A 25,019-nucleotide genomic window follows, 5' to 3' on the forward strand; every position below is an offset into this window, starting at 1 on the left:
CCGTGTGCTTCGACTGGCGGTCCCGCTCGCGTGGAAATTAGTCTAAATTGTGACACTACTAAATGTGGCTACCTACCAACTGCTCTGAGCTTGGAGCGATTAGACTACTAATCGCACTACTGTTGCAGTGTTCGTCTGCCGTCTGCCACTCAGACGATGGCGGCAAAGGCGCAGCCTCAGCGCGTCTCGCTCGGCCAGTCGGCCACGGTGCCCGGCCATACGCTCCCATCGAGTGCAGGCTCGGGGCAGGCCACTGCCCCCCAGCAGCAGCAACAGCAGCAACAACAGCACCAGCAGGCTTCATCTTCTTCTTCCTCCTCCGCGTCGTCGTCGTCGATCCTCAACTCCACCTCGCTCGCCCTCGCACTGCCGCACTCGCAGCAGTGCTCGCCCGTGACGCACGTCGACTCCAATGCGCTGCAGTACCTCGCGATGGAGATGGCGCCCGTGCTGCGCAAGTCGGCCCGCGTCGCGCTCCGTCGGCGCCAGTCAGGCCTCGCGCAGCTCGTCGAGGCAGGTCTCGTCCCCAGCACCTCTTCTTCCTCTTCAAAGACCCCACCCGCCTCGGAGCTCGAGGACGAGACGGTGGCGCGGCTCGAAGCCATCGGCGCGCACGTCGGGTCCGCCTTTGCCGAGCGCCTCTCGCGCGACCGCCCGCCATTCAGCGCGACGCTCGACGTCGTCAAGTTTGTCTGCAAGGACGTCTGGACGGCCTGCTTTGACAAGCAGGTTGACAACTTGCGCACAAACCACCGCGGCGTATATGTCCTCCAGGACAACCACTTTCGCCCGCTCCTCCGCCTCTCGACGACGATGGCGGCAGGCCCGGGCGCGCTCGCGCCTGCGACGCGGCTGGTGAGTCCGGTTCTCCTCTTTATATGCCCCCTCTTCTTTGTCGAATTCCAAACTGACGGCCGGTGTGGCATGGCATGACAGCACCTTGCGTATCCCAGCGGTGTCATCCGCGGCGCGCTGGCCCGGCTCGGCGTGCCTGCCACCGTCGTGGCCGAGACAAGCCAGGTGCCTCAGTGTGAGTTCCCATTCCCTCTTAGCACAGTGACAGGCTCCGATCGATCACTCATGCGCAAGTAATTCAAACCAGGCACCTTCCACGTAAAGACGGCCGCACAACGGTAGTCGGATAGAGTAGAGTAGTGTAGCTTGTTTCTGTACCATTCATGTGAAAGAATTCAGACCCGCCCACGGATACAACAACAAGAATGACGAGTGACTGAGAGACAGGGACAGAGAAGAGCGAGCGCAGGGGAGGCTCAATAATCGAGAAAGGGGGGCGGAGAGAAAGGCGCGCAGAAAGAGAGAGAGAATGTCATTCTGACCGACCGACGGACTGACTGTCCTCAAGGCATCATCAGAACCGGTCGGCGTGCACCTCGAGCCAGCGCGGGTCGGGGATGATGCCGCCCTTGTGCTGCTCGCGGTACGACTTTGCGCCGCGGCCCCAGCCGTCGGTCTTGATGCGCGGGTCCCAGGGCAGGTGGTGCGGGTACACGCCCTGGAGGCCGACCTCGTCGGGCGGGCACCAGTCGAGCAGGTCGGCCAGCTCGGGCGCCGAGGTGTAGTAGCTGTGGAAGCGCCGCGTGGGGTTGCGCATGCGCCGCTTGGCCTGCAGCGCGCCGTGGCAGCCGTACATGTCGCGCTCAAAGAGGCGGAAGCCCTTGATCTTTTCGCCCTCGTACTCGGCCGCCAGCGAGTCGGCGTCGGCGTCGTCGTCGATGCCGACGTAGTGCCACTTGCGCTGGCGGTCGTAGAAGCCCTTGACGGGCCAGCGAATCGCCTTTGCATGCAGCTCCTCGAACCGGCTCTTTTTCATCTTGTAGCCCACGACGGTGACCCTTGCTGGGTAGCGGCCGGCAAACTCGCGGAAGCGGGCGATGCTGAACAGCAGGTTCTCAAACGAGTCGAGGGCAAAGTTTTCCGTCGTCATGCGCACGCCCTGCAGGCCGCGTGCCACGGCGACGCCGGCATTGGCCTGCGCACCGCTGCCCACGCGGCCGAGGATGGCCTTGGCGTCCGCTGTGATGGCCTTGGATGCGTGTGCCTCTCCAGGGCCAGAGTTCGAAGCAGAGAAGTTAAAGCCGGGCAGCACGGGCAGCGAGAGGCCCGACGAGACGGCGAGCGAAAAGTACGACTCGGCCTCGGTCTGCAGCGACGTCGGCCGTGTTTGCCCTCTGTGATATGTCCAGTCTTGTCAGGTCACTTTTGGGGGAGCAAATAAGCCATCGCCGCGAGCATTCAATGCACTCACCCGCTGAAGACGAGAAGCGCAGTGGGATCCGCGTCGGCAATCTCCACGCTGGTGACGGCAAGGGACAAGAGCAGAGCGTAGGGGTCAGTACAATGATGCATCGTATAAAGAGGCAACTCACCCCTTTTCAATGTGCTTCCAAAACGTCTTTATGCTTCCTCCTTGTTGGTAGTCTTCCAAGACCCAATTTTCGTCATTTTCCCGCTCCCGGAAGTCGCACCCAGCTGGCGTGGGCAAGTGAGAGCGGGTCAGCGTCATGCGTTTCTTTTAAGCCGAGAACAGAAACCCACCCCAGACGGCGTGGCCGACAACCACGACGAGGTGATTGAGCTTCTCGGTGCCCTTTGCCGGCAGTGGTTGGTTCTCGCTGAGCATTTTTGGCGTGAGGCCGTGGAACGTGGTCCACGAACCGAAACCCGGCGGCGGAAGGCTGCGCGCGCCTCGCCCGCCGAAGATCATGAAGCGCAGATTGATCAAGACGCTGAGTGAGCACAGGCCGAGGAGGAGGAGGATGCCCAGGTTGGTGACGCGCGACCGGGCCGAGAGGCGCTCACGCAGCGAGATGCCGCCGGGCGCAGAGGGGCCGCTGCCATTGAGGGCGAGCGAGATGCCGGACTTGCGCCCGCCCGACAGAATTGACGCGGGAGATCGCGGTATCATCGCAGTGGGTCTCTCTATCTCCTTCTCCTCTCTCTCGTCCTTCCTCTCTCTCCTTCGCGCGCGCTCTATAGGTATTTACGCTGGCCAGTCTGGGGAAGGACAAATCGTCAGTCGGTGGTCGTCTGCTTCGATTTCTCGCCTGACATCTAACGTCGATTCGAAGTTGCATTTTTCTATTTTAGACTACCGTACGCCGCCCGAGGTCCACGTGGGTGTCACCGCTCATTCCGCGCCCCCATCGAAGCAATCGACCGACGATGGCGATGGAGCCTTGAATCCCATCACCAACGTCACCCAAAAGGACGGCAAGGAGCCATGCGCCCGTCGGCAGCCGCACCCCGAACCGTATCGAACGTGCGGCCATGAGAAAAGCGACAGTCGAATGGCTGCATACACACGGGAACCAGCATCTGGGATCTGAGCCAACAGTCCGAGCTACTCAGTCACATCGACACAGACACTTGCCAACACTTGAGCCGCTCAATTGGCAAGGCGGAGGGAGCGCCGTGTTGAGGCTATAAGATGGAGGAGTCTTCCAGCGGGCAGAGTCCATCTCGACCGACGACGGCACGCTTCGTCACATCGCTGTCCGACTTCCACCTGCCTCAGCGATCGCCCACGGCGGGCCATCAAGGCCATCAGAACCACCACCACTACCACCAACTCAGCCCTGGGTCGTCGTCTTCCGCATCATCGCATACCCCCTCACAACCGTATTTGACGGGTGGGCATTCGCCCAGTGGCTTCGACGTCGAGAATGGGGGCGTAGCGAGCATGCCGCTCCTCAGGAGGGCCGCTGCTGCCAATGGCGCTCGCATGCGAAGGACCAGCATGCTGGGCCGGGAAGTCCTCGGCAGGGGTGCCCGTGGATCGATGAGTGAAGACGACGAAAACGAGAGACGCGGAGAGGACGATGAGATGCGGGGTCAGGCCGCCGTCTCGCCAACATCGACGACGACGTTGACGAGAGGACAGCTGATGAGACGGCGCGGACCTCTGCAGCGGGAGGAGTCGCCCACACTGCGTGGAAGGTCATTTGCAGCAAGGGAGAAGAGGAATCTGGACCAGAAAGACAAGCGCGAAGATGACATTGACGACGAGGATGATGACATGGAAGTCGATACGGGCGACGTCACACTCTCGGGAATCGAGATGCGAGACAAGTCGTCCGCCGTGGCAGCCGGCCCTTCAACACCGCCCTTGCATCCCACCATGCTGAGCAGCAGTCACGACAACAACAGCTCGCCCCTGCCTCGGACGGGTGTCGTGCGGAGGGCTGTCAACCGGCGAGCCAACCTGATGGTGAGTGTTGCGACACAGAGCAGGCTAAGAGGCTGTGTATGCTGCACAACCTTAAGCGCTGACCTTCCCTACCCTTTCGTGTTCATAAAGCCAAAAGACAGAGGCATGCTGAGGGTAGCTGCCACGTTGCGAGACGAGTCGAGGCCATCAGATGTGGAAATCGCCTCAGAAGCCAAGCTGCAGCGCAAGCTTGGGCCGGACTCCGATGCGCCCTTAGTCAACCGCCTTGGATCGCCAGCCCATTGGAATCCGGCTGGCGCCGGAGGCAATGGCGGGACATACTACCCAGCGGGGGCTGGAAACGACCGTTGGGGTGATGAAGACGACTTCTCCCACGCTCTTCACCGCGCGGACGAGGTGCTTAGCGATTTCGGCGACGCAAGTAGCGACGAGGGTGCGACCACCACCACGACAGCTACTCTTGTCGGCCTAGGCGTCGGCCAGACCAATGGCATGCTCGATGCCGAGAGCGAAGCGGCAGAGCGAGGCGCGCCAGGAGGAAGCCGTGGTGGGCCTGGCAATCTCGGCATCTCGATTCCCAATGCGTCTGGCCTCTCAACATCGGCCTCGTCGAAAGCGTCGCTCTGGCTTGGCTTTCGTGAGGGCTCGCGGCAGTCGCCGGGCGTAGAGAGGGCCATGACAAAGTCAAGAAGCTCGACGATATCTGTTCATACGCCCACGGAGGCCCAGCCGACGCTGTCGACTTCGATGGACGTCGAGCCGCCTCCTTCTGCGTCAAGCAGCGCTGCTACTGCCACTTACCCAGTCACCGCCACGAACAGCAATGGCGGTGGGCCGGGAGTGGGCAACCATCCAGCCAGCTCACCCAGCCTCTGGGGAAGAAGCGCGAAGCGCAAGGTCGGCGACGAGCGCTTCGATCCATACGCCTCTTCTGCCCTGTACAAGCGCCGGGCAGTTTCTCCAATCGCCCTCATCTCCGCGTCGGCCTCTTCTTCGGCGCCCGGTGGTGCAACTGCCACCGTCCGCGCCTCGACGCCGACGACGAGCTCAATGGCAAGCACCAGCAACGCCGCCCTGATCTCGCCATTTGCGCTGCAGACGCACAACACAGCCGGCCTGCCCGTCCCGACGCCCATCTCGATTCCCTCTCCGACGCTGGCTCCCCACCACGGAGGCACCTTCTCGACGTCGCCCTACCCCAGGGTGGCTGGGTCCCGGTCCTCGTCGGGCGGCGCGCCGTCGTCCTACTTTGGGGCAAAGGACGTTGCGGTGGGAGGAGGCGCGGGCATCGGTGTGGCGATCCCGGGCGCCGTCTCGGCCGCCGCTTCTGCTTCTTCCTCTCGGCCAATCTGGACGAGGGGCAGCCGCGCCAACTCGCCCGCTGCGCTGGCGTCGACCGTGGGCAGCGGCGGCGGCGGCAGCAGCGGCGGCGGAGGCAGCGTGACGAGGCCGTCGACGCCGACGAATTCGACGTTCGCGCCGCTGTATTCTGGGCCGGGGCCGTCGCCTTCGCTGCTCAGCACCAGCGCAGGCAAGCTCGGCACGCCTGGCTCTGCAGCGACGCCCGGTCCAGCGACGAAAAAGGGCGGCAGCGGGCCCGGATATGGAAGTGGCGCCCTGGGCCTGAGCTTGGGAGGCGGCAGTAAAGGGTTGAGGGAAGAGGAAGAGGAGGAGATGGAGGACGAAGGCATGCTGGGCGACGTCAGTGCGATTCAGCTGGGCTAGAGAGTGGGAGGGAGGGAGGGATCTGAGCTGAGCTTGCGTGGGAGAAAGGGATACCCGGTTGATCCTGATTCATTGCTTGTATTGTATCCTCATTTCATCATTCCAACACATGCATGAGCGCCTCTATATTGTCTGTTCTATGAAGACTGGCTGAAGTGGGCGTTCCGGAGACGATTGACTTTGTAAGACCAGCACCACTCGTCAGCCATCCTGCTCTGTTTTACCAGCAACGATAAAAAAGCTACTCACTTGCCGCACCAACGTCGACCCTTCTCGGTCTGGCGAGGAACCCATCGAGCCGTCCACCTTCTGCGAAGCTGTCCAGGCCCGGAGCATCAGCACCGAGCGCCTCCTCGATACGATCGAGCATCTCTGCAAACGGCGCTGGCCGACTCGCATCGAGGAGCGACTTGATGATGCACTCGATTGCGCGCGTCTGCGAGGCATGGACGAGCTGCGGGACGGCACGCAGCTCAATCGTGCTACCCTGCGCACTATCAGGGCCCGTGGCAGCTGCGGGTCCGACGTCGCCAAACTGGATCGAGTCCTTGGAGCGCGACATGATCTTGCCTGCAGGCCTACTGAGGCGCACGGACCGCCGCAGGGCTGGGCTGAACGGGGACATTGTCGCCGTCGCTGCCGATGAGGGGGTCGAGGAAGGGACGAGGGCTTTGGCGCGCTCGGTCAGATCCAGGAGCCTATATTCGTCCATACACAGCACGACGTCGGCCGGCGCAAAAAAGTCACTGCTGCTCCCGCAGACGATGAATACGGCGGGTCGGCCCTCTGTGGCGACGACCTGGCGCACACGCTCGACAAGCGGCGTGATGGGCTCCTTTTGCACGAGCTTGCGCATCACATCGTCGCGCTGCAGGAAATTGCTCGCAATCGTGTCCTCATCGATGAGGAGCAGCTGCGAGCGAAGCTCGAGCGATTCGATGAGACTCGCAGCGCACGACGTGCTGCCCGAGGCATTGGTCGTGCTGAACTGTGCGCAGTCTTTGGCGTCGCGGCCAGGGAGATTGCTGATAAAGGGGGAAATGTCGACCGTCGACACGGGCCGGCCGTCTTCGCTGCGGATGCTCGTGACATCTTCGACTGCACTGACGTATTCTCGGCCGTCGCCTGGAATGTGGTCGTAGCAGCCCAGCGCGAGGGCAGAGAGCAGGGTGGACTTGCCGTGGTAGCCTCCGCCGCAGAGGACCGTGATGCTTCCCCTCGCCACACCCATGCCTTGGATGGTCCCACCGTTTTGCAGGGGGAGTGTGACCCGCACAGACTCAGGGCTGACAAACTTGATGGCCTCGTCGGCTGACAAAGGTTTGTCGCTCGCACCGCTCGCTCGGGCAAGGATCGCTCCGTCAGGGATAAATGCGGCCAAGGGTGGTGTGTGGCTCTGCAGTGCAGTCTTGCGCAGGACCTGTTGGTTCTCGACCGACACGACGTGCTCTTCGATTCCTGTCCGAGGGCCAAAGAAGGCCGCCGAGATCAGATAGGGGACCGACTGCGTCACTGGTGGCCGAGAGACTGTGAGCCATGGAAAGACGGGGAAGAAGGCAGCCCGTCGACTCACGGATCTCGCGCGCCCATTGCCCACAGACACTCCGACCCCGAGCCGGGAGACCGACTCTGATTCGAACCTCGATGTAGAATGCTGCTACATGGACGGCCGTCCGCTCGAGGACCTGCTGCCCGGGCGCGTCGATCTCGATTTGGCCTCCTTTTGCACCGGCCCAGCCCGACGGCGGCGCAGCCTTTTCGTACTCTTTGGAGAGACACGTCTCATGCAGTCTCCGCAGAAGATAGTCTGCGAGCGCTGTGGAGCTGATGACAGCTGTCAGAGAGATTCATCTTGCCTGGAATTGTGTTCGACTCACCGAGGCCGAGAACGATATAGCGACGGGTCGAACAGAGCAACACTATGCGCGACGCGGATGCGACACTTGCTGGGTGCAGCGTACGGGTCTGCCTGGGCGTGGTCGAGAAAGAAGGTCATGGGACCCTTTGCGGTGGACAGCGTCCATGAGCCCTCAACGTCATGATAGGCAGGGTACGGGGCGCCCTCCATCGACGAGAGCAGCTGACCGAGCTGCTCGCCAGTCCTGGGCCCATCGACTCGCGGCCTCTTGGGTGCGTCTGGACCGCCACCGAAGCCAACTCCTCCGCTTCCTCTGCCTCCTCGACCGCCACCTCGACCACCCCCCCGACCGCCGCCACCGCCGTACTTTTCCTTAAAGTATGCACCTCTTCCTCGGCCTGACATTGTCGCGAAGCTCTTCTTTCTTCTTCACCTGTGGAGGAGACGTTGGAATTTTCTTAGCCTGAATTTGCACGCACGCACGCACGCACGAGCCATTCGACGAAATCCGATTCATTACTGCTCTCAACGTCAAATGCGCTCGGGCACAACGACAGGCAAGCCACACAAGCACGCAGGCACCCATCCCGAACCCGGTCCTGCCCTCGCCAAGAGCTCGCACCATCGTGGCTTCAGACATGCCCCTGAGCTCGTGCCGTAAAGAATATTCTCCATACCTGTTAGAGGGGCTGTGACCCAAGATGAGCCTCCGACGGCAACTATTCTCATACGATGATGAGAGAAAGAATGAACAACGATAGCAGAGCAGTGATGAAGAGAGACATATGGCCGGGCCATGACGGCTGTTCCGTCCAGTCCATGGGCAGAGGTTCGTGCGGTCTAGCTTCCTCTTGCCGTCAATCAGCACGTTCCTATCCATCCAATCAGTGGTCTCTGCTCTGCGGACCGGAGCGAACTAGCCTGTACCTGTGACTGCTCTGATTGAATTGTCCCTTCCGTACTACTACTCTCTTTCAAACCAATTGGCCCGATCTTCTCGGAGCGCAGCCGATTTCCCTCGAGGAAAAACAGGTCAAGAAAGCGAGCGGCCTGACGTGGTCTATTAACAATTACAGCCTTGCGAATCTAGCCCCGTCTTGGCAATTCAACATCATTCCGAGACAGAGGTTAGTACGTAGTTGGCAGAAAAAAGAAGCCGATCGTGCCTGCTGGTGAATAAAGTTGGCTTCAAGAGCGAAAGCACAAAGCACAAAGAAGAAGAAGAAAGATGGAAAAAAAATAAAATTAAAACTGATGATCTTTCTCTGAATGTTGCGGGGGTTCCGGTGACGTTCGTGTCCGCGCCGCGCGCCTAGCCCTCTTCAAGAACATATGATAATTTGGCGGATGGACAGACGTGCGTCGTCGTTGTCTTTGCGCGGGATTCCTACGCCGGCATACATCCACTCTTCATCTCCCCACCAGGGGAACATCCGACCGAACAAGCCAAGGAGGAGCTAAAATCCTCTTCCGAGATGTATTACGGTTGAGGTAGCAGGGGTACACTAGACTAGAGTAGTAGTAGTACTAGTCATAGTCTAGCCAGGGTTTAAAATCCATCGGCCCTTTTACCGCGATGGGCAGGGGACGAGTGTAATGCCTTTTTTCTCCCCCCCTGTCCCTGCGTTTGCCCTCGAGGTCGCTGGTGTACGTGCTTCATATTGGAATTGCCTATTATTACTCAAGGCAGGACAGGAATATTTCCTGCGCTCGTAAACACTCGAAAAGCTCGACTCCGCCTGCCTTCCACCCATTTCTTGCTCCTCCTTCCCGACCCTTCTCACATCCCCCCAGCTCAAGACCATCAGAGTCGTGACTCACAGAGACCCATACGAGGCGGTCAGCATAAGACTGACGATAAAAGAAGGGGAAGAGAGAGTGAGAGAGTGAGCACAAGAAGAGGAAAAAGACAAGATGCGACCCGAGACGCCCAACTCCTACCACCTCCGGCCGGGGACGCCGGGGACCCCTGGCACGTTCGCAACCGAGGGCCGACCGTACTCGTCTGCGGGCTCTTATGGCATGGGCCTGAGTGAGAGTGGCAGCCATGAGATGCTCAAGTACTATGACAACCAGGGCCAGTTTGGCGGCAGGCCGGGCTCTGGCGGGCCCAACCCGGACGGGAGCGAAGATGCATCGACGTACTACTTTAACAAGGAAGGCGGCAGGGTGAGTCACTACTCCGACCGACGCCAAGCGGGGTCGGGCCGCGATTGCTTTTGAACTCAATTCGCAGACAAGCGACTAAATCTACCTCTCCTCGCACAGGCAGCAGCAGGAGGCGCGGGCGCAGCAGCAGCAGCAGCCAGTCGGGCACCCGGCAGGGGTGGCTTCTGGGGCTGGGTGAAGCGCAGGCCATTGGTTGCCTCGCTCATTGCCCTGGCTATTGTCGCAGCTATCGCCGTCGGCGTGGCGCTGGGCGTGGTGCTTGGGAACAAGTCGGACGCAACCAAGAATGGCAGCTCCGCATCGCCGGACAACAACGCGGCACAGGGCAGCACAGGCAGCAACGGTGGCGTGGCCAGCAACGGCACCTCGACTAGCACGAATGGCTCCACGACTGCAAAGGCTGTCACACCTCTGCCCGCTTGGAACCTGACGGACCCAAACACAAAGATGATTGGCGTCTCCCTCGGCAACTGGCTCGTCCTCGAGCGGTGGATGGACGAGGACTGGATGACGTCGACGGGCGGCGACGATGCCTGGGACGAGTGGACCTTCACCCAGAACCTCGGTGCCGACAAGGCAAAGGCTGCGCTGACCGACCACTGGAACTCGTGGGTGACCGAGGCCGAGATCGACACGCTCAAGTCTGTCGGCATCAACACTGTCCGGATCCCCGTCGGCTACTGGGCCTTTGTCCCTGCTGCCTCGGGCGAGCCCTACGTCGCACAGGCCGGTCAGACGGACCAGATCACAAAGATGCTCGGCTGGCTCTACGACCGTGGCATGTACGCCATGATTGACCTCCACGGCATGCCTGGCTCGCAGAACGGAGACCAGTCATCGGGCCACAACACGACGAACCAGCAGTGGTGGAGCGACACCAACCAGGGCTACTCGTACACGGTGCTCAACGCGACCATCGAATTCATCAAGACGAACAAGTACTCGTCGGTGGTGCACAGCGTGTGCAGCGTCAACGAGCCGCAGATCTACAGCGACTCGAACAAAAAGGCGATTGCGACAAAGTGGTACGAGGCCAGCTACAATATGCTCAAGGCCGCGGGCCTCATCTTTGTCTTCCACAATGGCTTCGGACAGCCCGACGACTGGGTCGACTTTGCCACGGGCAAGGACCCCAATTACATTGCCTACAGCACCAACCCTTACCCCGGCTGGTTCCCCGCCAAGACGAACGCAGATTCGATTACCAGCGCCGTCTGCACGCTCGCCCAGCAGGCTGTGGGCTACCCCGTCCCGATGATCTACACCGAGTGGTCCGTTGTCAATGGCGTCCAGACCGACTCGTTTGACCAATCGTACTACAACACTCAGCTCAGCGCCTATGGCTGGTCCGCCGGCTCGTCTTTCTGGAGCTTCAAGACCGTCCACTCCACCAACCGGGTTCTGGCCGAGACGAACAACGTCATGGACATGTACAGTCTCCTCACGCTCATCTCGCAAGGTCTCGTGCAGAAGCCGTCGAACCCCAACGAGAGCGGGCTCGACATGCTCAAGGGCCTCAACAACACGGGCTGCGGCGACATTCCCACCGTCAAGTGGACCAACCCCTCGACGTCGGGGTCGAGCAGCCGCCGGCGCTCCCTCGACGATGGCGCATCGATGCGCATGAGGACGAAGCGCGCCCTCTGATGACTTGTGTCCCCTCTCTCTCTCTCTCTCTTTTCCCCTCACATGTGTACTATTCTCACCTCCGATTCTGCCCCATCTCATCATCCAACCGGACACGTCTACGCACAACACCACTGCACGCGCTCTCGTCTACAAACACAACAAGCTCTTACATTCTTTCTTCTCTCTTACTCAACCATCTGTCCATACAATCACTCTCTCTTTGCTCTTTTTCTCTGTCTCGCATTCTCGTTCCTCTTTTCCTTTTTCCCTCAATAACGGACAATCATTTCTTGGACTTATGACGTTGGCCTCTCTGTGCGCTCTGGGTGTGTGCGCGTGCGGAAGCAGTCCTCGCTTTCTGGTAGTGTCAACAGATCCGATGGAAAAGTGCATTCACGATCTGCGATGTCGGAAAAAGCCGACTACGCATTGAGAAGCGCTCACGACGTCACCACCAGCCACAATTGTCCTTTTCCCAATTGGAATTTCGTCGAGGAGCGGAGGAGGGGTAAGGAGAGAGTGACAAGAGAGAAAGAGAAATGGCGAGGGAGGACAAGAGGAGGAAGATGAGAGGAGAGGAATCGGAAACTGTAACTAGGGGACGAAAGAACGCTTTTTGCAACCACGAAGAAGAAAAGACTTTGTAGATGTGTGTGTGTTTGTTTGTCATGGAAGGGGAGGGTGCCAAGAAGATGAGAGGGGCGAGGTGTGGAAAGGGTGATAAGGTGACGGATAGAAGCTGGCACCATCGGGTCGCTTCATCTACCGTCTGTTGACAGCTAAAGAAACGACTCGTAGCACTGAGCTCCTCGCAACCGAGGCGACAGACGAGCAGGGAGGCGCGTTGCTACCGACAACTGCTTAGTCGGTGTGAGCCGACTGGGCAGCAGCCGAGGGAGCAGCGGGGGTGGAGCCCTGGCCCCTGGCGTTGGCCATGACGGGCCGGAGGACGCGGGTGTAGACCACCTTGGCGCCCTGGGTCTGAGGCAGCATGAGCCAGACGATGGCCAGCGTCTTGAAGGTGTAGTACATGGGGATGAAGTGGAGGATGATGTCGATGAACGACTCGATGAAGTTGAAGAAGCCGAAGACGACCCAGTACGTGAGCCTGTGGTAGATAAATACTGTGAGTCGCTTCGCTTCCATCTTTAAAAGGGCACTCTGGCCGTCGCACGCACCATTGGATGTCATCCTGAGGCTGGGGCGACTCAAGAGCCTTCATGGAGAAGTAGGCGGGGAGGAAGAAGCCAATGAGGTTCGTCAGGAAGCCCGCGAAGCTGTTCGGCAAGCATCAAGTCAGCGCCACATGTCCGATAAATCGTGCATGGAAGTCAGCTTACATGTTGAAGAAGACGAGCTGATGGAAGAGGAGGGCAATTCGGGTCAGACAGGACAGTATGGTGGCGTGCACAGAGGAAGAGAAGAACTCACGAGGGTGAAGAGAAGGAAGAAACCAACGGCACCGTAGGCCTTGGCCTGCGGGATGCCGACAGTCTGCTCGAGCTTGTTCAGGTGGGGGTACTTGGAGAGCTGCAGAAACGACAAGACGTGTGTGAGTGGCCTGCTTTCGATTGCTTCCGTGGTTCGTTAGTTGGTGAAACTCACCTCCTTGTCGATCTGATTGCAGCAAATATTTGTTGAGGAGATGGAGGGGAGAGAGTCAGGTCAGTACTTGCACATTTTCTATATCAAGGTCGCCGATATGCAACACATCGACCTCCACCAGAGACAAGGAGGCCATCGCTAGGAGCACCACGTCGGCTGCGAAACGTCTCGCAGCGCAAGGCAAGGCAAGAGACACGCACCTGGGAGATAAAGTACTCAGCCTTCTGCTGGAATTGTTGGAGCTGGGCGGCCATCTTTACTAAAGCGTTGTCTGGGGTGTTGTGCTTAGGGAGAGGAGAAAGATGCGAGGGTGTGTGTGTGCGCTCAGTGCCTTCTGATAAGGTGAATCGTTAAGTTAGTGGTGAACCGAGAGAGAAGATTTCAGCGCTGCCAGCCAGCTAGGCTATCTGCTCTGTATCTGCCACAGCCTTTTTGGGCCGCGCATTTTGATTTCATCGCGTCATTTCTTGTATTGTGCCCTTTCAAATCAAAGCTGCCTTCTGGACGGGAAGTTCGTCACGTGAACAGACCCTCCCTTTGCTTGACCCACCGTGACCAGCAGCCGCGCCTGGTCCATTCAGCACCCGTGTGGAAGCTAGGGTCTGGCTGGTGAAGGAGGCAGTATGTCATGAATGTTGTAAATAGTCTGTTTTTGGCGCAAGCGACAGTGCCCCATCTGGTCGAGTGATTGTAGCAAGAAACGCCAAGCTGAGCGAGAGGCAGACCGAGGTCACGCGCTTCGAGGGCGCGCTCAAATTTTTTTTGGACTGACGCCCTCCTCACAACCACCAAAAAAAAACCTTCAGAAAAATCACAAAAAGGGAAGACCGATCACAGTCTCGACTAGGACTGCGTATCATCTTCTTAAAAGATTCAGAAAACCCAGGTGAGTGGGCGAGACATGGAGGACGACGATGTCGATGGCCGTTCTGACCAACAGTTCTTCCTCTCTTAAGAAAAAAATCCGAAAAAGCAGAAAATCCCCTCGTCCATCCCAAGGCCGTTCGATCTAGTTCGCCTTCACCATTCACATCACATCGCTGCAAGGTACAAAGGACCTATTCAGCTTCGTAAGTGTGGTAGTGCTGTCTCGGCATTGTTGCTCAGTCAGACAGCCTGCTGACATGGCCGTCCAGACGACACTTCCTCCTAATTATCTCCTCAAAAAAACACCTAGCTTTCCTCTACGAACCTGCCCGTTCCTTTGATAAAAGCAGAAAAAATGTCGGCCGCCACCGCCACTTCGCCCGTTGCCAAGCCCGCCGAGGCGACGCAGGAGAACAATGGAGCGCCCGCCGAGCAGCAGGCTGCCGGTGAGGCCCCCAGCACGACCACCAATGGTGCTGCTGCCACCGCCGCCACCCCGGCGTCGACCGAGTCCGCTCGGCCTGCGCCTGCCCAGTCGCAGTCGACGAGCAATGACAGCCAGCCCAACACGTCGCTCTACGTCGGCGAGCTGGACCCCAGCGTGACCGAGGCCATGCTCTTCGAGATCTTCAACATGATTGGCCCCGTCGCCAGCATCCGTGTGTGCCGTGACGCCGTGACGCGTCGCTCGCTCGGCTACGCCTACGTCAACTTCCTCAACGCCGCCGATGGCGAGCGTGCCCTCGAGCAGCTCAACTACTCGCTCATCCGCAACCGCCCCTGCCGCATCATGTGGTCGCAGCGTGACCCTGCTCTGCGCCGCACCGGCCAGGGCAACATCTTCATCAAGAACCTCGACGAGGCCATCGACAACAAGGCCCTGCACGACACCTTTGCCGCCTTTGGCAACATTCTGTCCTGCAAGGTCGCCATTGGCGAGAATGGCTCCCTGGGTTACGGTTTCGTCCACTACGAGACCGCTGAGGCCGCCGATGCAGCCATCAGGGCCGTCAACGGCATGCTGATGAACGACAAGAAGGTCTTTGTCGGCCACCACGTGCCCAAGAAGGAGCGTGTGCAGAAGATCGAGGAGGCCCGCTCCCACTTCACCAACGTCTACGCCAAGAACATCAACCCCGAGGTGACGCAGGAGGAGTTTGACGAGCTCTTTGGCAAGTACGGCCCCGTCACGTCGTGCGCCCTGGCCTTTGACGACGAGGGCAAGAGCCGCGGCTTTGGCTTTGTCAACTACGAGACCCACGACGACGCCCAGCGTGCCGTCAACGAGCTGCACGACAGCGACTACCACGGCCAGAAGCTCTTTGTCGCCCGTGCCCAGAAGAAGGGCGAGCGCGAGGAGGAGCTGCGCCGCGCCTACGAGACGGCCAAGAACGAGAAGCTGTCCAAGTTCCAGGGCGTCAACCTGTACCTCAAGAACATCCCTGAGGAGTTCGACGACGAGCGCCTCCGCGAGGAGTTTGCGCCGTTTGGCACCATCACGTCGTGCAAGATCATGCGTGCCCAGTCGGGCGTCTCGCGCGGCTTCGGCTTCGTGTGCTACTCTGCTCCCGACGAGGCCAACAAGGCCGTGACGGAGATGAACGGCAAGATGATGGACAACAAGCCCCTCTACGTCGCCCTCGCCCAGCGCAAGGACGTCCGTCGCCAGCAGCTCGAGGCCCAGATCATGCAGCGCAACCAGCTCCGTCTCCAGCAGCAGGCTGCCGCTGCCGGTGGCCTCGCCGGTTACCCTGGCCAGCCCATGTACTACCCTCAGCCTGGTTTCCCCGGCCAGCCTGGTGTCAGCGGCATGCAGCGTCCCCGCTACGCTCCTGCCGGCATGATGCCCCAGGGTATGCCCATGGCCGGTCCCTACGGCCAGCCCCCGAGCCAGTTCCCCGGCGGCATGATGCCCCAGGGCTACCGTCCTGCTCGCCCTCGTGCCGGCCCCGGCGGTGTGGCACCCCCCGCTGGTGCTCGTCCCCCCATGATGAACGGCGTCGGCCGCCCTGGCCAGCCCGCTACGGGTCCCATGGCTGGACGGCCTGGCCCCGGCGGTCGTCCCGCCAGGCCCCAGGCTTCTCCCGTGGCCCAGCCCGCCCTGACGGCGGCTGCACTGGCCAACGCTGGGCCCGAGGAGCAGAAGCAGATGCTGGGAGAGGCCATCTACCCCAAGATTGCCGCCACTCACGCCGAGCTGGCTGGCAAGCTGACGGGCATGATTCTCGAGCTGCCTGTGAGCGAGCTCCTCCACCTCCTCGAGGATTCCGAGGCCCTGGATGCCAAGGTCACCGAGGCTCTCGACGTCCTGCGCGAGTTTGAGCAGCAGGAGCAGGAGCCCGAGGCTTGATTTGTCCTTTCTCCTCCCAAAATCAAGGAAGAGAATTTCCTCTCTTCTTTGTCGTGATTTCGAATAATGACCTTATACTCTCTCTCTCTCTTTCTTTTCGTCGCGGCTCCGGTCGCGTCGAACGGAGAGCGCTCTGATCTGTACTCTTGTGTAAGCTCGAATGTGATTGGACCTGATTTCATGAGCCCACCACTCGCGGACCAATCTCGGCGCATTGTCGCTGCTTGGAGTAGAGCGCATCGCCCACGTCGACCTGCCGCGCGCCCGCCGCGTACCTAATGCGTGCGCACGCGCGGTCGAGCGAGGGGAGCAAGATGAGAGAAATGAAAAAAGCGCACCTGCAGGGCTAGGGCTAGGGCTTGCGGGCGTTGACTGTGCTCCGACGCAATCCAGCTGCCTCTTGTCGTGGAGACCACGTACTCTTGGATGCCGCTCGGCAAACATGACCGCTAGCTAGAAGTCCACCCATCTGTCCTTGTTTGTGTACATCTCCCCATCCCTCCTCCCCCCGCTCCTTCTGATAAATTGCCGAGCCGTGATTTTCTTTACCTCCCCTTTCCCCCAAAAAAAGTACCTCACCGTCACTTCTGTCTTGCCCTCGTCTTCGTCCTCCTCATCGTCCTCTCTCTCTTTCGGCAGTCTTTGATTCGTCAGCTAGCTAGCTGGGCCTGAGAGCAAGCAAGCAAGGCACGACCGAGGAAGCGCTGTGGCTCTCCGTCGCCCCGTTGCCCTCTCTTTTGTTTTCGTCTACTCCGACTGAATCACTGCGCCCTGCGCTCACCCCCTCATTCACTCACTCACTAGCCCTCTCACTCACCAAGCCATCCTCCCACTCACTCACCCCTCCCACTCCTGACGTGCTGCGTGGGCTAATTGCGCAGGACACAGTTTCCCGGACCGTCTACTCGTTCGTTTTGTGTAGACCAGCGCAGACACCTTCGCCCGCCCGCCCGCCCGCAACCGCTCGGGACGTTCGTCAGCAGGTACGCCCAACGACGTTGCTGCCTCTCCCCACTAGCGACCGTTTCCATCCAAGGGGGGTTGCCCCTTTTTTTGCCCAGTCCAGTTCAGTCCATCCAGTCCTTTTCCTCGTGAGCTCCGTCGCCACAGCGTAAAAGGACAGAGAGACAACGCTGATGCGCCGTCGACTGCGACAACATCCAGCATTGTATTTATTTATGGCGAGCACACGTCCTTTGAAGATGAGGACAACGACGACGACAGCGACCACAGCAACAGCGACAACGACAACGACAACGACAACGACAACGGCCACTAGTGACGACGCCGCCTCGTCGGCACAACTGCTCGTCGACGAGGCCAGTCCGGCCTCGTCCTCGACGACGACCCTTGCGCAATCGCTCGCACCGTCATCGTTGTCGTCAACAGCCTCTGCAGCGCACACGCTCGCGTCGGGCGGTAGCAGCGAGCACAAATTCGGCTTTGCAAAGGACGACACCGCCTTGCAAGGCAGGAAAAACGACGACGAGGAGCAGGACACGACGAGGATATTTGCGAGGGACGCCGAGCACTGGAGAACGGCCGCCTCGGCATGTCCGCGGTCTCTGTGGAAGCATGACTGGGAGGCTGCGAGCTGCGATGCGCCCCAGTGTCCAGTCAGGTTCGGCTACGCTTCGCTGCCGGGATTCACTTGGACATCGCCACCGACCACGCCGACCCACACACATCTCGGCAGTCCGGGCAGCGTGCTCAGCATCTCGTCCGAGTCCCCTCGCAAGCATCTCGCCTCGTATCAGCTGCCCCCTGGCAGTCCAGGCTCGAGCTCGCTGCGGCCGAGGCGTGAGTAGATGGGTTCGCATCGAAGAATTTGAAAGGATGAAAATGCTCATCATGCTCATTTGCAGTTTCTCGATCTCGCACCTCGTCCAATGGCAGCATTCACACCCAGCCGCCGACGAGCCCACGCTCAGAGGCATCGTTTGACAGCAGGCCACCTAGCCGTGGCGCAGGAATTTCTGCTTTTCGCATCCAGCGCAGGCACCACTGTCGGCGCTGTGGCGGGTGTTTCTGCGCCGACCACACGGCCAAGCTCGCGCTGCTCACAATGACAAGGCGCGACGCCATGGTTGAGGTGGCGAAGCGGGGAAAGAAAATTGCCTTTCCCAGGCCGCTGCTTCTGGGCAACATCAGCGAGGACGACTGCTCCATTCCAACAGCTGGTCACTCGCCAGTCACAGCCGTCATGGACGACGACGACGCTGTTGCTGCTGGACCCTCTTCCGGCGCCATGGCTGGGTCTCGGAGCACCACGGCAATGGCGCTACTGCACTCTATCTCGCCCGATGTCACCGTGGCGGTCCGAACGCGAGTATGCGACTTGTGCTTTGCCGCCGTTGAAAAGGCGCGGCTGCAGTACATGACGAAGAAGCGCATCGACGGCTGGGACGTAAAGACGGTCAACAGCGTGCCCTTGAGCTGGTCCGACGGTGAGGAAGAACAGGAGCAGGCAGCCTCAATTCGTCGCATCCACGAACAGCTGTACCAGGAGAGCAAGGCCAAGTTCCAGTCCATTACCGAGCAGCGCCTCGGGCGGCACCGCAGCAGCCCAAACAACAACGGTGTGGAATACATGAGCCTGGCCATGGCGCTGTCCGAGGCCACCTATGAGGCCAAGCAGCGCCAGGCAATGGAGGCCCTAGCCGCAGAGGCGCTCCCCGCTCTCGAGTCCATGCATCTCGCCCGTCGGCACATGCGGTCCAGTGGCTCTAATCGGTCCCGCGGCCGATTCGATTCGTCCCCTTGGGGGGTGGAAGCATATCACCACAACAACCACGACGACGAGCTGGGCTCGTCCGAAGAGGAGCTCGAGGCTACGCTCGACGCCCTCCGAAAGGGACTTAGTCCTGCCCGTCGCTACGGCTGGACCGGAAGCTACAATGCGAGCTACCATTCTACGCCTCGCTCTCACAGCCCACTCAAGCCTGAAGAGGACAGCAGCCAGCAGAGCGCGAGTAAAAAACCACCTACGACGGCCATGGGCCATCTGCGCCTGCTGAGGAAGTACGAGAGCAGCAGCAACTCGTACGACGTCTCCGAACGGCGCTGGAACCCCGACCTTGTCACGTCCAAGGGTGAGCGACTTGCAAAGTTCTCGGTACGTTCCTTTTGTCTTAGTCAATGGTATTATGTCTTTACGATGCTGAAAAGTATTCTTAGCGGGTTGGCGCATCGACTCAACTGCTCCCAAACATATCCAGAGGCCTGGCACCCGCCGCCGCAAGACAGCTGTCAACCGCTGGACGTGCCGAGGGCAGTCCGGCCTCGCTACCAATCCAGATTCCTCGACACCGTAACTCTTCCTCCTAACTCCCCTCCTCTCCTCTCTTTCTGTCACCGTCTTCTCGTTCTTAGCGTTCGCTTCTGGAAGTGACTTTACCCAGCTGCACGAATACCACATGGTGTGCCTCTCCTCCTTCAATATATATTTGTCAAATGTGCTCGAAATTTGGCGCTTGATGAGAGACTGACTGGCTAGAGAGAGAGACCGTCAAGCCACGGTGCAAGAAGCTCATCGGAGAATTCTTGATCAACGGAATGTGCGAAAACGCACGTGGCGCGCGTTGTCAAATTGCAACGAGGCCCTGCCCTTGCCCAGCCCAGCCAAGCCCAGCCTCCCCACGCAGAGCAGAACCCCCTGATCCTGATTCTGGATTGTTTCCTCTTTTTTAGTTACTCTCTCGTTTCAGCCCACAGCAAGCAGCAGCAGCGCGCGCAGCTTTTTGGCCGCACCGCAGACCTCCAACACACGTACGCACGTAGGCAGCTTCTCGCTCTGTGCGTGTCAGGGCGGCGAGTCGTCGATTGGCTTTTTCGCTCGCTCTTGAGTCGAGGCAGCAGTCAGCCAGAGGGAAAGGAGGGCCCGCAACGAGAGAGAGAGAGAGAACGCGCGCGCGCACGAAAGGGGATAGCTAGCTAGCCAGCCGCCGCGCCTATCATCCAGCCCTAGTCGTCGTCGTCAAACATCGTCTGGCGAGAAACGGATAGAACGAGATGGGTAATCTCTGCAGCTGCTGTGAGTACCGGGCCGTCTGTCTTGCCTAGCCAGCCCCTTTGCACTTGCTGTTCGCGCTCGACCAGTCGCTGACTTGGCTGTGATCCGACTCGGATGGTGCGATAGGCGGTCGCTCGCGCAGCGCGCAGTACGAGCCGCTGCTGCTCGACAATGAGCGCGATGCCGTCGCAGACCTGCTGCAGTACCTCGAGAGTGAGTCGGACCTGATCTTCCTCTCTCTGCACGGATGAATTGCTCACGGAAGAGGGACGATGACAGACCGCTCCGAGACCAACTTCTTCACGGGTGATCCATTGCGGTCGCTCTCGACGCTCTCCTTCAGCGACAACGTCGACCTACAGAGGAGTGCCGCGCTGGCCTTTGCCGAAATCACCGAAAAGGAGGTCAGGGAGGTGGGCCGGGATACGCTCGAGCCAATCATGTTCCTGCTCCAGAGCCACGACGTAGAGGTGCAGAGGGCCGCGAGCGCTGCGCTGGGCAACCTTGCCGTTAACTGTGGGTGATGGCTTCTATATTTCCCCTCGATTGAAGCGAGACGCTGACCTGGCGAGAACGCGCGCATACAGCCGAGAACAAGCTGCTCATCGTCAAGCTCGGCGGCCTCGAGCCCCTGATCCGCCAGATGCTCAGCCCCAACGTCGAGGTGCAGTGCAACGCCGTCGGCTGCATCACCAACCTGGCCACGCACGACGACAACAAGACAAAGATTGCAAAGTCGGGCGCCCTGGTGCCCCTGACGAGGCTCGCGAGGTCAAAGGACATGCGCGTGCAGAGAAATGCGACGGGCGCGCTCCTCAACATGACGCACAGCGACGAGAATCGCCAGCAGCTGGTGAATGCGGGCGCCATTCCCGTCCTTGTCGGCCTCCTTGGCAGCTCCGACACCGACGTGCAGTACTATTGCACCACTGCACTCAGCAACATCGCTGTCGACGGGTCCAACCGCAAGAAGCTGGCCCAGACGGAGCCCAAGCTGGTGCAGAACCTCATCGGCCTCATGGAGAGCTCCTCGCTCAAGGTCCAGTGCCAGTCGGCCCTCGCACTGCGCAATCTGGCCAGCGACGAGAAGTACCAGACGGAGATTGTCCGGTCGGGCGGCCTCCCCCCGCTTCTCCGCCTGCTCCGGTCAAGCTTCCTGCCCCTGATCCTGTCGGCTGCTGCGTGCGTCCGCAACGTCTCGATCCATCCCCTCAACGAGTCGCCCATCATCGATGCCGGCTTCCTCCACCCGCTCATCGACCTACTCTCCCACGAGGACAACGAGGAGATCCAGTGCCACGCCATCTCGACGCTGCGCAACCTCGCTGCCTCGTCGGAGCGCAACAAGACGGCCATCGTCGAGGCGGGTGCTGTCGAGCGCATCAAGGAGCTCGTCCTCACCGTTCCTCTGAGCGTGCAGAGCGAGATGACGGCGTGCGCTGCCGTGCTTGCGCTGTCCGAGGACCTCAAGCCCCAGCTGCTGGAGATGGGTATCTGCGAAGTCCTCATTCCTCTCACTGCCTCGCCCTCGGTCGAGGTGCAGGGCAACAGTGCCGCGGCGCTGGGCAACCTGTCGAGCAAGTCGGATGACTACGGACCGTTCAATGCCGTCTGGAACCAGCCCGAAGGCGGTCTGCACGGCTACCTGGCCCGCTTCCTCGAGTCAAGCGACCAAACGTTCCAGCACATTGCCGTCTGGACCATCGTCCAGCTCCTCGAGTCGGGCGACCAGCAGCTCGAAGACAATGTCCGGTCCAGCGACCAGCTCCTTCCCCTCGTCGCGCGCCTCGCCGAGAGTGCCGGCGAGGACGGCCAGGGTGTGAACCCAGACGGAAGCACGACGGCTAACAGCGATGACGGACAAGATGCTGAGGTCGAGATTGCTTCGCTTGCAAAGAAGATTCAGGAGATCTTGATCGACTCCTCGTCGGCTCCAGCAGCGGGAGCAGCAGCCAAGGACGGGTCAGGCTCGAACAAGGCTTCGTCTGGCGCGGCCGGGAAAGAGTCGGCGGAGCAGCGGTGATGACAAAACAGTATGAAACGAAACACGTAATGATTCCCCCATCTTCCCCTCCTCGCCCCCCTTCCCTCCAGTTCAAAGTGTAGATCGTACCTTTCTCTTCTCTTCCCTTCTCTTACCTCTTCTTCATCCTCGATGGAGGCTTTCAGCTCTTTGCGTTTGTTCTTTACCCAACCCCCCTCTTCTTTCTTTATCCTTCCCGCTATCTCTCTCTCAATGCCATGAACTCTACGTTTCGTTACTGTGCCATGCCAGGGTTACTCTACAGATACAGGTGCGTCCTCACTCGCTCTCGAAGGACCAGAAGCCAATACCCAAATGTCGCGCTGCTGCTGCTGCTGCTGCTGCTGCTGCTGTTGCCCATCAGCCTGGCGCTCGTCCATGAGCAGATGGGCGCCTGCGCTCCGGAGAAGCCGCACCACGTCTGCGTGCCCATTGTATGCGGCGAGGTACAGTGGCGAATGATTGGAGTGCGACGCGGCACGCAGGTGGACATTGTAGCCCGACTGGAGGAGGAGCCGGACGCATTCGAGGCGGCCCAGCGTCGCGGCGAGGTGGAGCGCGCTCGAGTGCGGGTCCAGCTCGGTGCTGCTGCTGCTGCTGCTGCTGCTGCTGGCTGCGGTTGCTGCCGACGCTGTCGCTGTCGCCGTCTTTGTGTGTGGGGTCGCTGTTGGCTGGGAGGAGGCGAGGAAGCCCTGGCGGGCCAGGAGAGACGAGAGGGTGGAAGGCTCGTTGCGCTCGATGGATCGTTGAATCAAGTCTGTGTGCATAAGGCAAGGAGGTGATTTGAAGTTCAGTGGGATGCGTTGAATGGAGCTAGACAAGAGCACATACAGGGAAGAATGCCCCGTTCCGCCTCAACCGCCAGCGAATCGAGGTCTGCTTCGTCCTTGATCTTGTAGAGTGTCTCCTCCTCGTTCTCATCCTCTTCGACGTTACCACCATCGTGCGATGAGCCCAGGATTCTCGCAAGGAGCCCGAGGACTCGCTTGCCCCGTCTCCGTTCAGTTGTCGCCGTGCCAGACGAAGAGGACGAAGAGCGTCTTCCCGTCCTGTCATGGCCGTAGTTTCGCACCTGTGTCCTCTCTGTCAGCTCACCCCGTAGGCTGGTTCCCATCAGTCTTCGAATTTGGTCGGGTCCCAGCTCCTTCTTGGCGAGCAGGTAGCTGAGCTTCGTCAGTGCCGCTTCGGGCGTCATGTCGGCGCCCGCAACGACACCGACTTTCTCCAGTGTCTTTCCGACCTCGTAAATTGCTGAAACTTCTCCTTGGATGCATTGGGAGATGTTGACAATGACGACGCCCCTCTCTGCCGCTTCTCGCAGCACATCAAGGAGGTCTTTTCGTGTCGGTGCATTGCCTGCGCCGTACGAATGCAGTACCACACCCCTTATCGGCGAGGACTCGAGGAAGGACCTGACGGTGAGGCTTTGCAGGCCTGGAAAGAGTCGGAGCAGCACCACGTCCTGGCTCAGCGCGTCGTGGGCCCGGAAGGGGGCGAGGCGAGTTGGTCTCCGGACGAGGTGCCAGGCGACATCGATGGAGATGCCTGCTCGCGCGAGCGGTGGCATGTTTGGAGAGTCGAAGGCAGAGAGGGCGGAGTTGGAGAGCTTGCTGACGCGGTTGCCACGGTACAGCGTCGAGGCGAAAAAAAGCGTGACTTCGGCAATGGGCTGCGTGCTCGCTACCACCAAGGCTCCCAGTACATTTTCGATGGCGTCATTTCGAAGTTCGGACAGGGGCACCTGGGCTCCCGTAACCACGACGGGTTTTCCCAGGTTCTCAAGGAGCATGCTAAGGGCCGAAGAGGTATAGCTCATCGTGTCGGTACCATGGAGGATAATGAATGCGTCGAAATTTTGATAATTGAGGTCGATGTCAGCCACCAAGCGGAGCCAGTCCTTTGTCTCCATGTTGCTCGAGTCAAGCAGAGGGTCGTACTCCAACACAGTGTAGCGAGTCCGCTTCTTGCCGCCATCGCCAAGGTAGGGTGTCACCATGGTGGGCAGCATCAGCTCGAGGCGCTTGCCATCGTCGCTGATACGATGCTCGACGGCGCTCTTGGTGTAGATGCCGTCCGGCGACGATGAATAGACTCGGGTCGGCTTCCCAAAAGGCTGAAAGTGTGAAGAGAGGCTGCTTCCCGTGACCGAGGTCAGAGCTGTGGAGAGCTCCATCTCATGATTCGACGAACGTTGAGGCGTCGTCGTGCCAGAGTCCGGACGGCTGTATGCCTCTGACCACTGAAAGAGCTCTTCTCAGCAAAACGCACACATGCCAAGTTAACACTCATAGTCTCAGCTCACTGCCTTGTACCGATCTGTGGTGTCACTCCAGCTGAAGATTGAGTCGGCGTTTGGGTCGTGAAATCGGCTCTGTGTCCGAAGCGTTTCGGTAAGGAAACCAGGATAAGGAACGTACCCCTTCGAGGGGTTCCGGACCATGCCCAGCGTCCCGCCGGAATAGAGGATCAGGATCCTCGTTTCGTCTTCCCATCCTCGTCAGCTTCTCTGCTTCCCCTTATTGGTATTGGAACTCTCACCAGCGGCCATGATCAAGCAATATCTTGCGAAGCAGGAAGAACGCAGTCAAGGCG

The 25,019-nt window shown here is 59.9% G+C and overlaps 10 protein-coding genes across 10 annotated transcripts; 6 read left to right on the forward strand and 4 right to left on the reverse strand.

Moving 5' to 3' along the window:
- Window positions 1-98: 98 nt before the first annotated feature.
- FA10DRAFT_298450 (hypothetical protein) lies at window positions 99-1,137 on the forward strand (the record flags this gene model as incomplete). The annotated part of the gene is made up of 3 exons (XM_025524598.1): window positions 99-855; window positions 937-1,030; window positions 1,103-1,137. Exons 1-3 carry the CDS (start codon window positions 157-159, stop codon window positions 1,135-1,137), a joined length of 828 nt encoding a protein of 275 aa, XP_025380206.1. The 5' UTR covers window positions 99-156.
- On the reverse strand, window positions 1,125-3,038 carry FA10DRAFT_263727 (hypothetical protein). Its single transcript, XM_025520346.1, has 4 exons — window positions 2,557-3,038; window positions 2,388-2,490; window positions 2,267-2,314; window positions 1,125-2,189 (listed from the first exon to the last, which is right to left on the reverse strand). Exons 1-4 carry the CDS (start codon window positions 2,924-2,926, stop codon window positions 1,370-1,372), a joined length of 1,341 nt encoding a protein of 446 aa, XP_025380207.1. The 5' UTR covers window positions 2,927-3,038; the 3' UTR covers window positions 1,125-1,369.
- Window positions 3,039-3,151: 113 nt separating this feature from the next.
- Window positions 3,152-5,925, forward strand: FA10DRAFT_298452 (hypothetical protein). Its single transcript, XM_025524599.1, has 2 exons — window positions 3,152-4,228; window positions 4,319-5,925. The coding sequence occupies exons 1-2, from the start codon at window positions 3,449-3,451 to the stop codon at window positions 5,912-5,914; spliced, it is 2,376 nt and encodes a 791-aa protein (XP_025380208.1). The 5' UTR covers window positions 3,152-3,448; the 3' UTR covers window positions 5,915-5,925.
- Window positions 5,926-5,977: 52 nt separating this feature from the next.
- On the reverse strand, window positions 5,978-8,194 carry FA10DRAFT_273732 (hypothetical protein). The gene is made up of 4 exons (XM_025523181.1): window positions 7,792-8,194; window positions 7,488-7,738; window positions 6,164-7,426; window positions 5,978-6,092 (listed from the first exon to the last, which is right to left on the reverse strand). The coding sequence occupies exons 1-4, from the start codon at window positions 8,175-8,177 to the stop codon at window positions 6,052-6,054; spliced, it is 1,941 nt and encodes a 646-aa protein (XP_025380209.1). The 5' UTR covers window positions 8,178-8,194; the 3' UTR covers window positions 5,978-6,051.
- A 1,915-nt stretch (window positions 8,195-10,109) lies between these two features.
- On the forward strand, window positions 10,110-11,510 carry FA10DRAFT_221160 (glycoside hydrolase; the record flags this gene model as incomplete). Its single annotated transcript, XM_025518549.1, has 1 exon — window positions 10,110-11,510. A coding segment is annotated over one exon (1,401 nt), but the record flags the coding sequence as incomplete, so codon positions are not given.
- Window positions 11,511-12,431: 921 nt separating this feature from the next.
- Window positions 12,432-13,429, reverse strand: FA10DRAFT_257394 (hypothetical protein; the record flags this gene model as incomplete). Its single annotated transcript, XM_025519854.1, has 6 exons — window positions 12,432-12,678; window positions 12,749-12,847; window positions 12,911-12,927; window positions 13,002-13,100; window positions 13,176-13,187; window positions 13,376-13,429. 6 exons carry the CDS (start codon window positions 13,427-13,429, stop codon window positions 12,432-12,434), a joined length of 528 nt encoding a protein of 175 aa, XP_025380211.1.
- Window positions 13,430-14,145: 716 nt separating this feature from the next.
- Window positions 14,146-16,583, forward strand: FA10DRAFT_236312 (polyadenylate binding protein). Its single transcript, XM_025519067.1, has 2 exons — window positions 14,146-14,245; window positions 14,312-16,583. Exon 2 carries the CDS (start codon window positions 14,398-14,400, stop codon window positions 16,390-16,392), a length of 1,995 nt encoding a protein of 664 aa, XP_025380212.1. The 5' UTR covers window positions 14,146-14,245; window positions 14,312-14,397; the 3' UTR covers window positions 16,393-16,583.
- Window positions 16,584-17,594: 1,011 nt separating this feature from the next.
- FA10DRAFT_282689 (hypothetical protein) lies at window positions 17,595-19,706 on the forward strand (the record flags this gene model as incomplete). The annotated part of the gene is made up of 3 exons (XM_025523787.1): window positions 17,595-18,192; window positions 18,258-19,484; window positions 19,570-19,706. The coding sequence occupies 3 exons, from the start codon at window positions 17,595-17,597 to the stop codon at window positions 19,704-19,706; spliced, it is 1,962 nt and encodes a 653-aa protein (XP_025380213.1).
- Window positions 19,707-20,105: 399 nt separating this feature from the next.
- Window positions 20,106-22,660, forward strand: FA10DRAFT_247079 (putative VAC8-vacuolar membrane protein required for the cytoplasm-to-vacuole targeting). Its single transcript, XM_025519440.1, has 4 exons — window positions 20,106-20,425; window positions 20,531-20,617; window positions 20,684-20,920; window positions 20,992-22,660. Exons 1-4 carry the CDS (start codon window positions 20,404-20,406, stop codon window positions 22,425-22,427), a joined length of 1,782 nt encoding a protein of 593 aa, XP_025380214.1. The 5' UTR covers window positions 20,106-20,403; the 3' UTR covers window positions 22,428-22,660.
- FA10DRAFT_276960 (asparaginase-domain-containing protein) lies at window positions 22,645-24,993 on the reverse strand. The gene is made up of 4 exons (XM_025523345.1): window positions 24,966-24,993; window positions 24,730-24,911; window positions 23,259-24,666; window positions 22,645-23,184 (listed from the first exon to the last, which is right to left on the reverse strand). Exons 1-4 carry the CDS (start codon window positions 24,973-24,975, stop codon window positions 22,682-22,684), a joined length of 2,103 nt encoding a protein of 700 aa, XP_025380215.1. The 5' UTR covers window positions 24,976-24,993; the 3' UTR covers window positions 22,645-22,681.
- Window positions 24,994-25,019: the final 26 nt, after the last annotated feature.

Source organism: Acaromyces ingoldii (genome assembly GCF_003144295.1).
Source record: "Acaromyces ingoldii strain MCA 4198 unplaced genomic scaffold FA10scaffold_1, whole genome shotgun sequence".
NCBI lineage: Eukaryota > Fungi > Basidiomycota > Exobasidiomycetes > Exobasidiales > Cryptobasidiaceae > Acaromyces > Acaromyces ingoldii.

Coding starts and splice junctions, on each gene's coding strand:
- FA10DRAFT_298452 (XM_025524599.1), top strand. CDS start 3,449: ATGGAGGAGTCTTCCAGCGGGCAGAGTCCATCTCGACCGACGACGGCA. Junction 4,229..4,318: donor ACCGGCGAGCCAACCTGATG/GTGAGTGTTGCG, acceptor GTGTTCATAAAG/CCAAAAGACAGAGGCATGCT.
- FA10DRAFT_247079 (XM_025519440.1), top strand. CDS start 20,404: ATGGGTAATCTCTGCAGCTGCT. Junction 20,426..20,530: donor GGGTAATCTCTGCAGCTGCT/GTGAGTACCGGG, acceptor ATGGTGCGATAG/GCGGTCGCTCGCGCAGCGCG. Junction 20,921..20,991: donor GGGCAACCTTGCCGTTAACT/GTGGGTGATGGC, acceptor GCGCGCATACAG/CCGAGAACAAGCTGCTCATC.
- FA10DRAFT_276960 (XM_025523345.1), bottom strand. Junction 24,667..24,729: donor CCACAGATCGGTACAAGGCA/GTGAGCTGAGAC, acceptor GAGCTCTTTCAG/TGGTCAGAGGCATACAGCCG. Junction 23,185..23,258: donor GGAACGGGGCATTCTTCCCT/GTATGTGCTCTT, acceptor TTATGCACACAG/ACTTGATTCAACGATCCATC.
- FA10DRAFT_263727 (XM_025520346.1), bottom strand. CDS start 2,926: ATGATACCGCGATCTCCCGCGTCAATTCTGTCGGGCGGGCGCAAGTCC. Junction 2,491..2,556: donor TGTCGGCCACGCCGTCTGGG/GTGGGTTTCTGT, acceptor TGCCCACGCCAG/CTGGGTGCGACTTCCGGGAG. Junction 2,315..2,387: donor TGGAAGCACATTGAAAAGGG/GTGAGTTGCCTC, acceptor TGCCGTCACCAG/CGTGGAGATTGCCGACGCGG.
- FA10DRAFT_273732 (XM_025523181.1), bottom strand. CDS start 8,177: ATGTCAGGCCGAGGAAGAGGTGCATACTTTAAGGAAAAGTACGGCGGT. Junction 7,427..7,487: donor GCAATGGGCGCGCGAGATCC/GTGAGTCGACGG, acceptor CTCGGCCACCAG/TGACGCAGTCGGTCCCCTAT. Junction 6,093..6,163: donor GGTCGACGTTGGTGCGGCAA/GTGAGTAGCTTT, acceptor GGTCTTACAAAG/TCAATCGTCTCCGGAACGCC.
- FA10DRAFT_236312 (XM_025519067.1), top strand. CDS start 14,398: ATGTCGGCCGCCACCGCCACTTCGCCCGTTGCCAAGCCCGCCGAGGCG.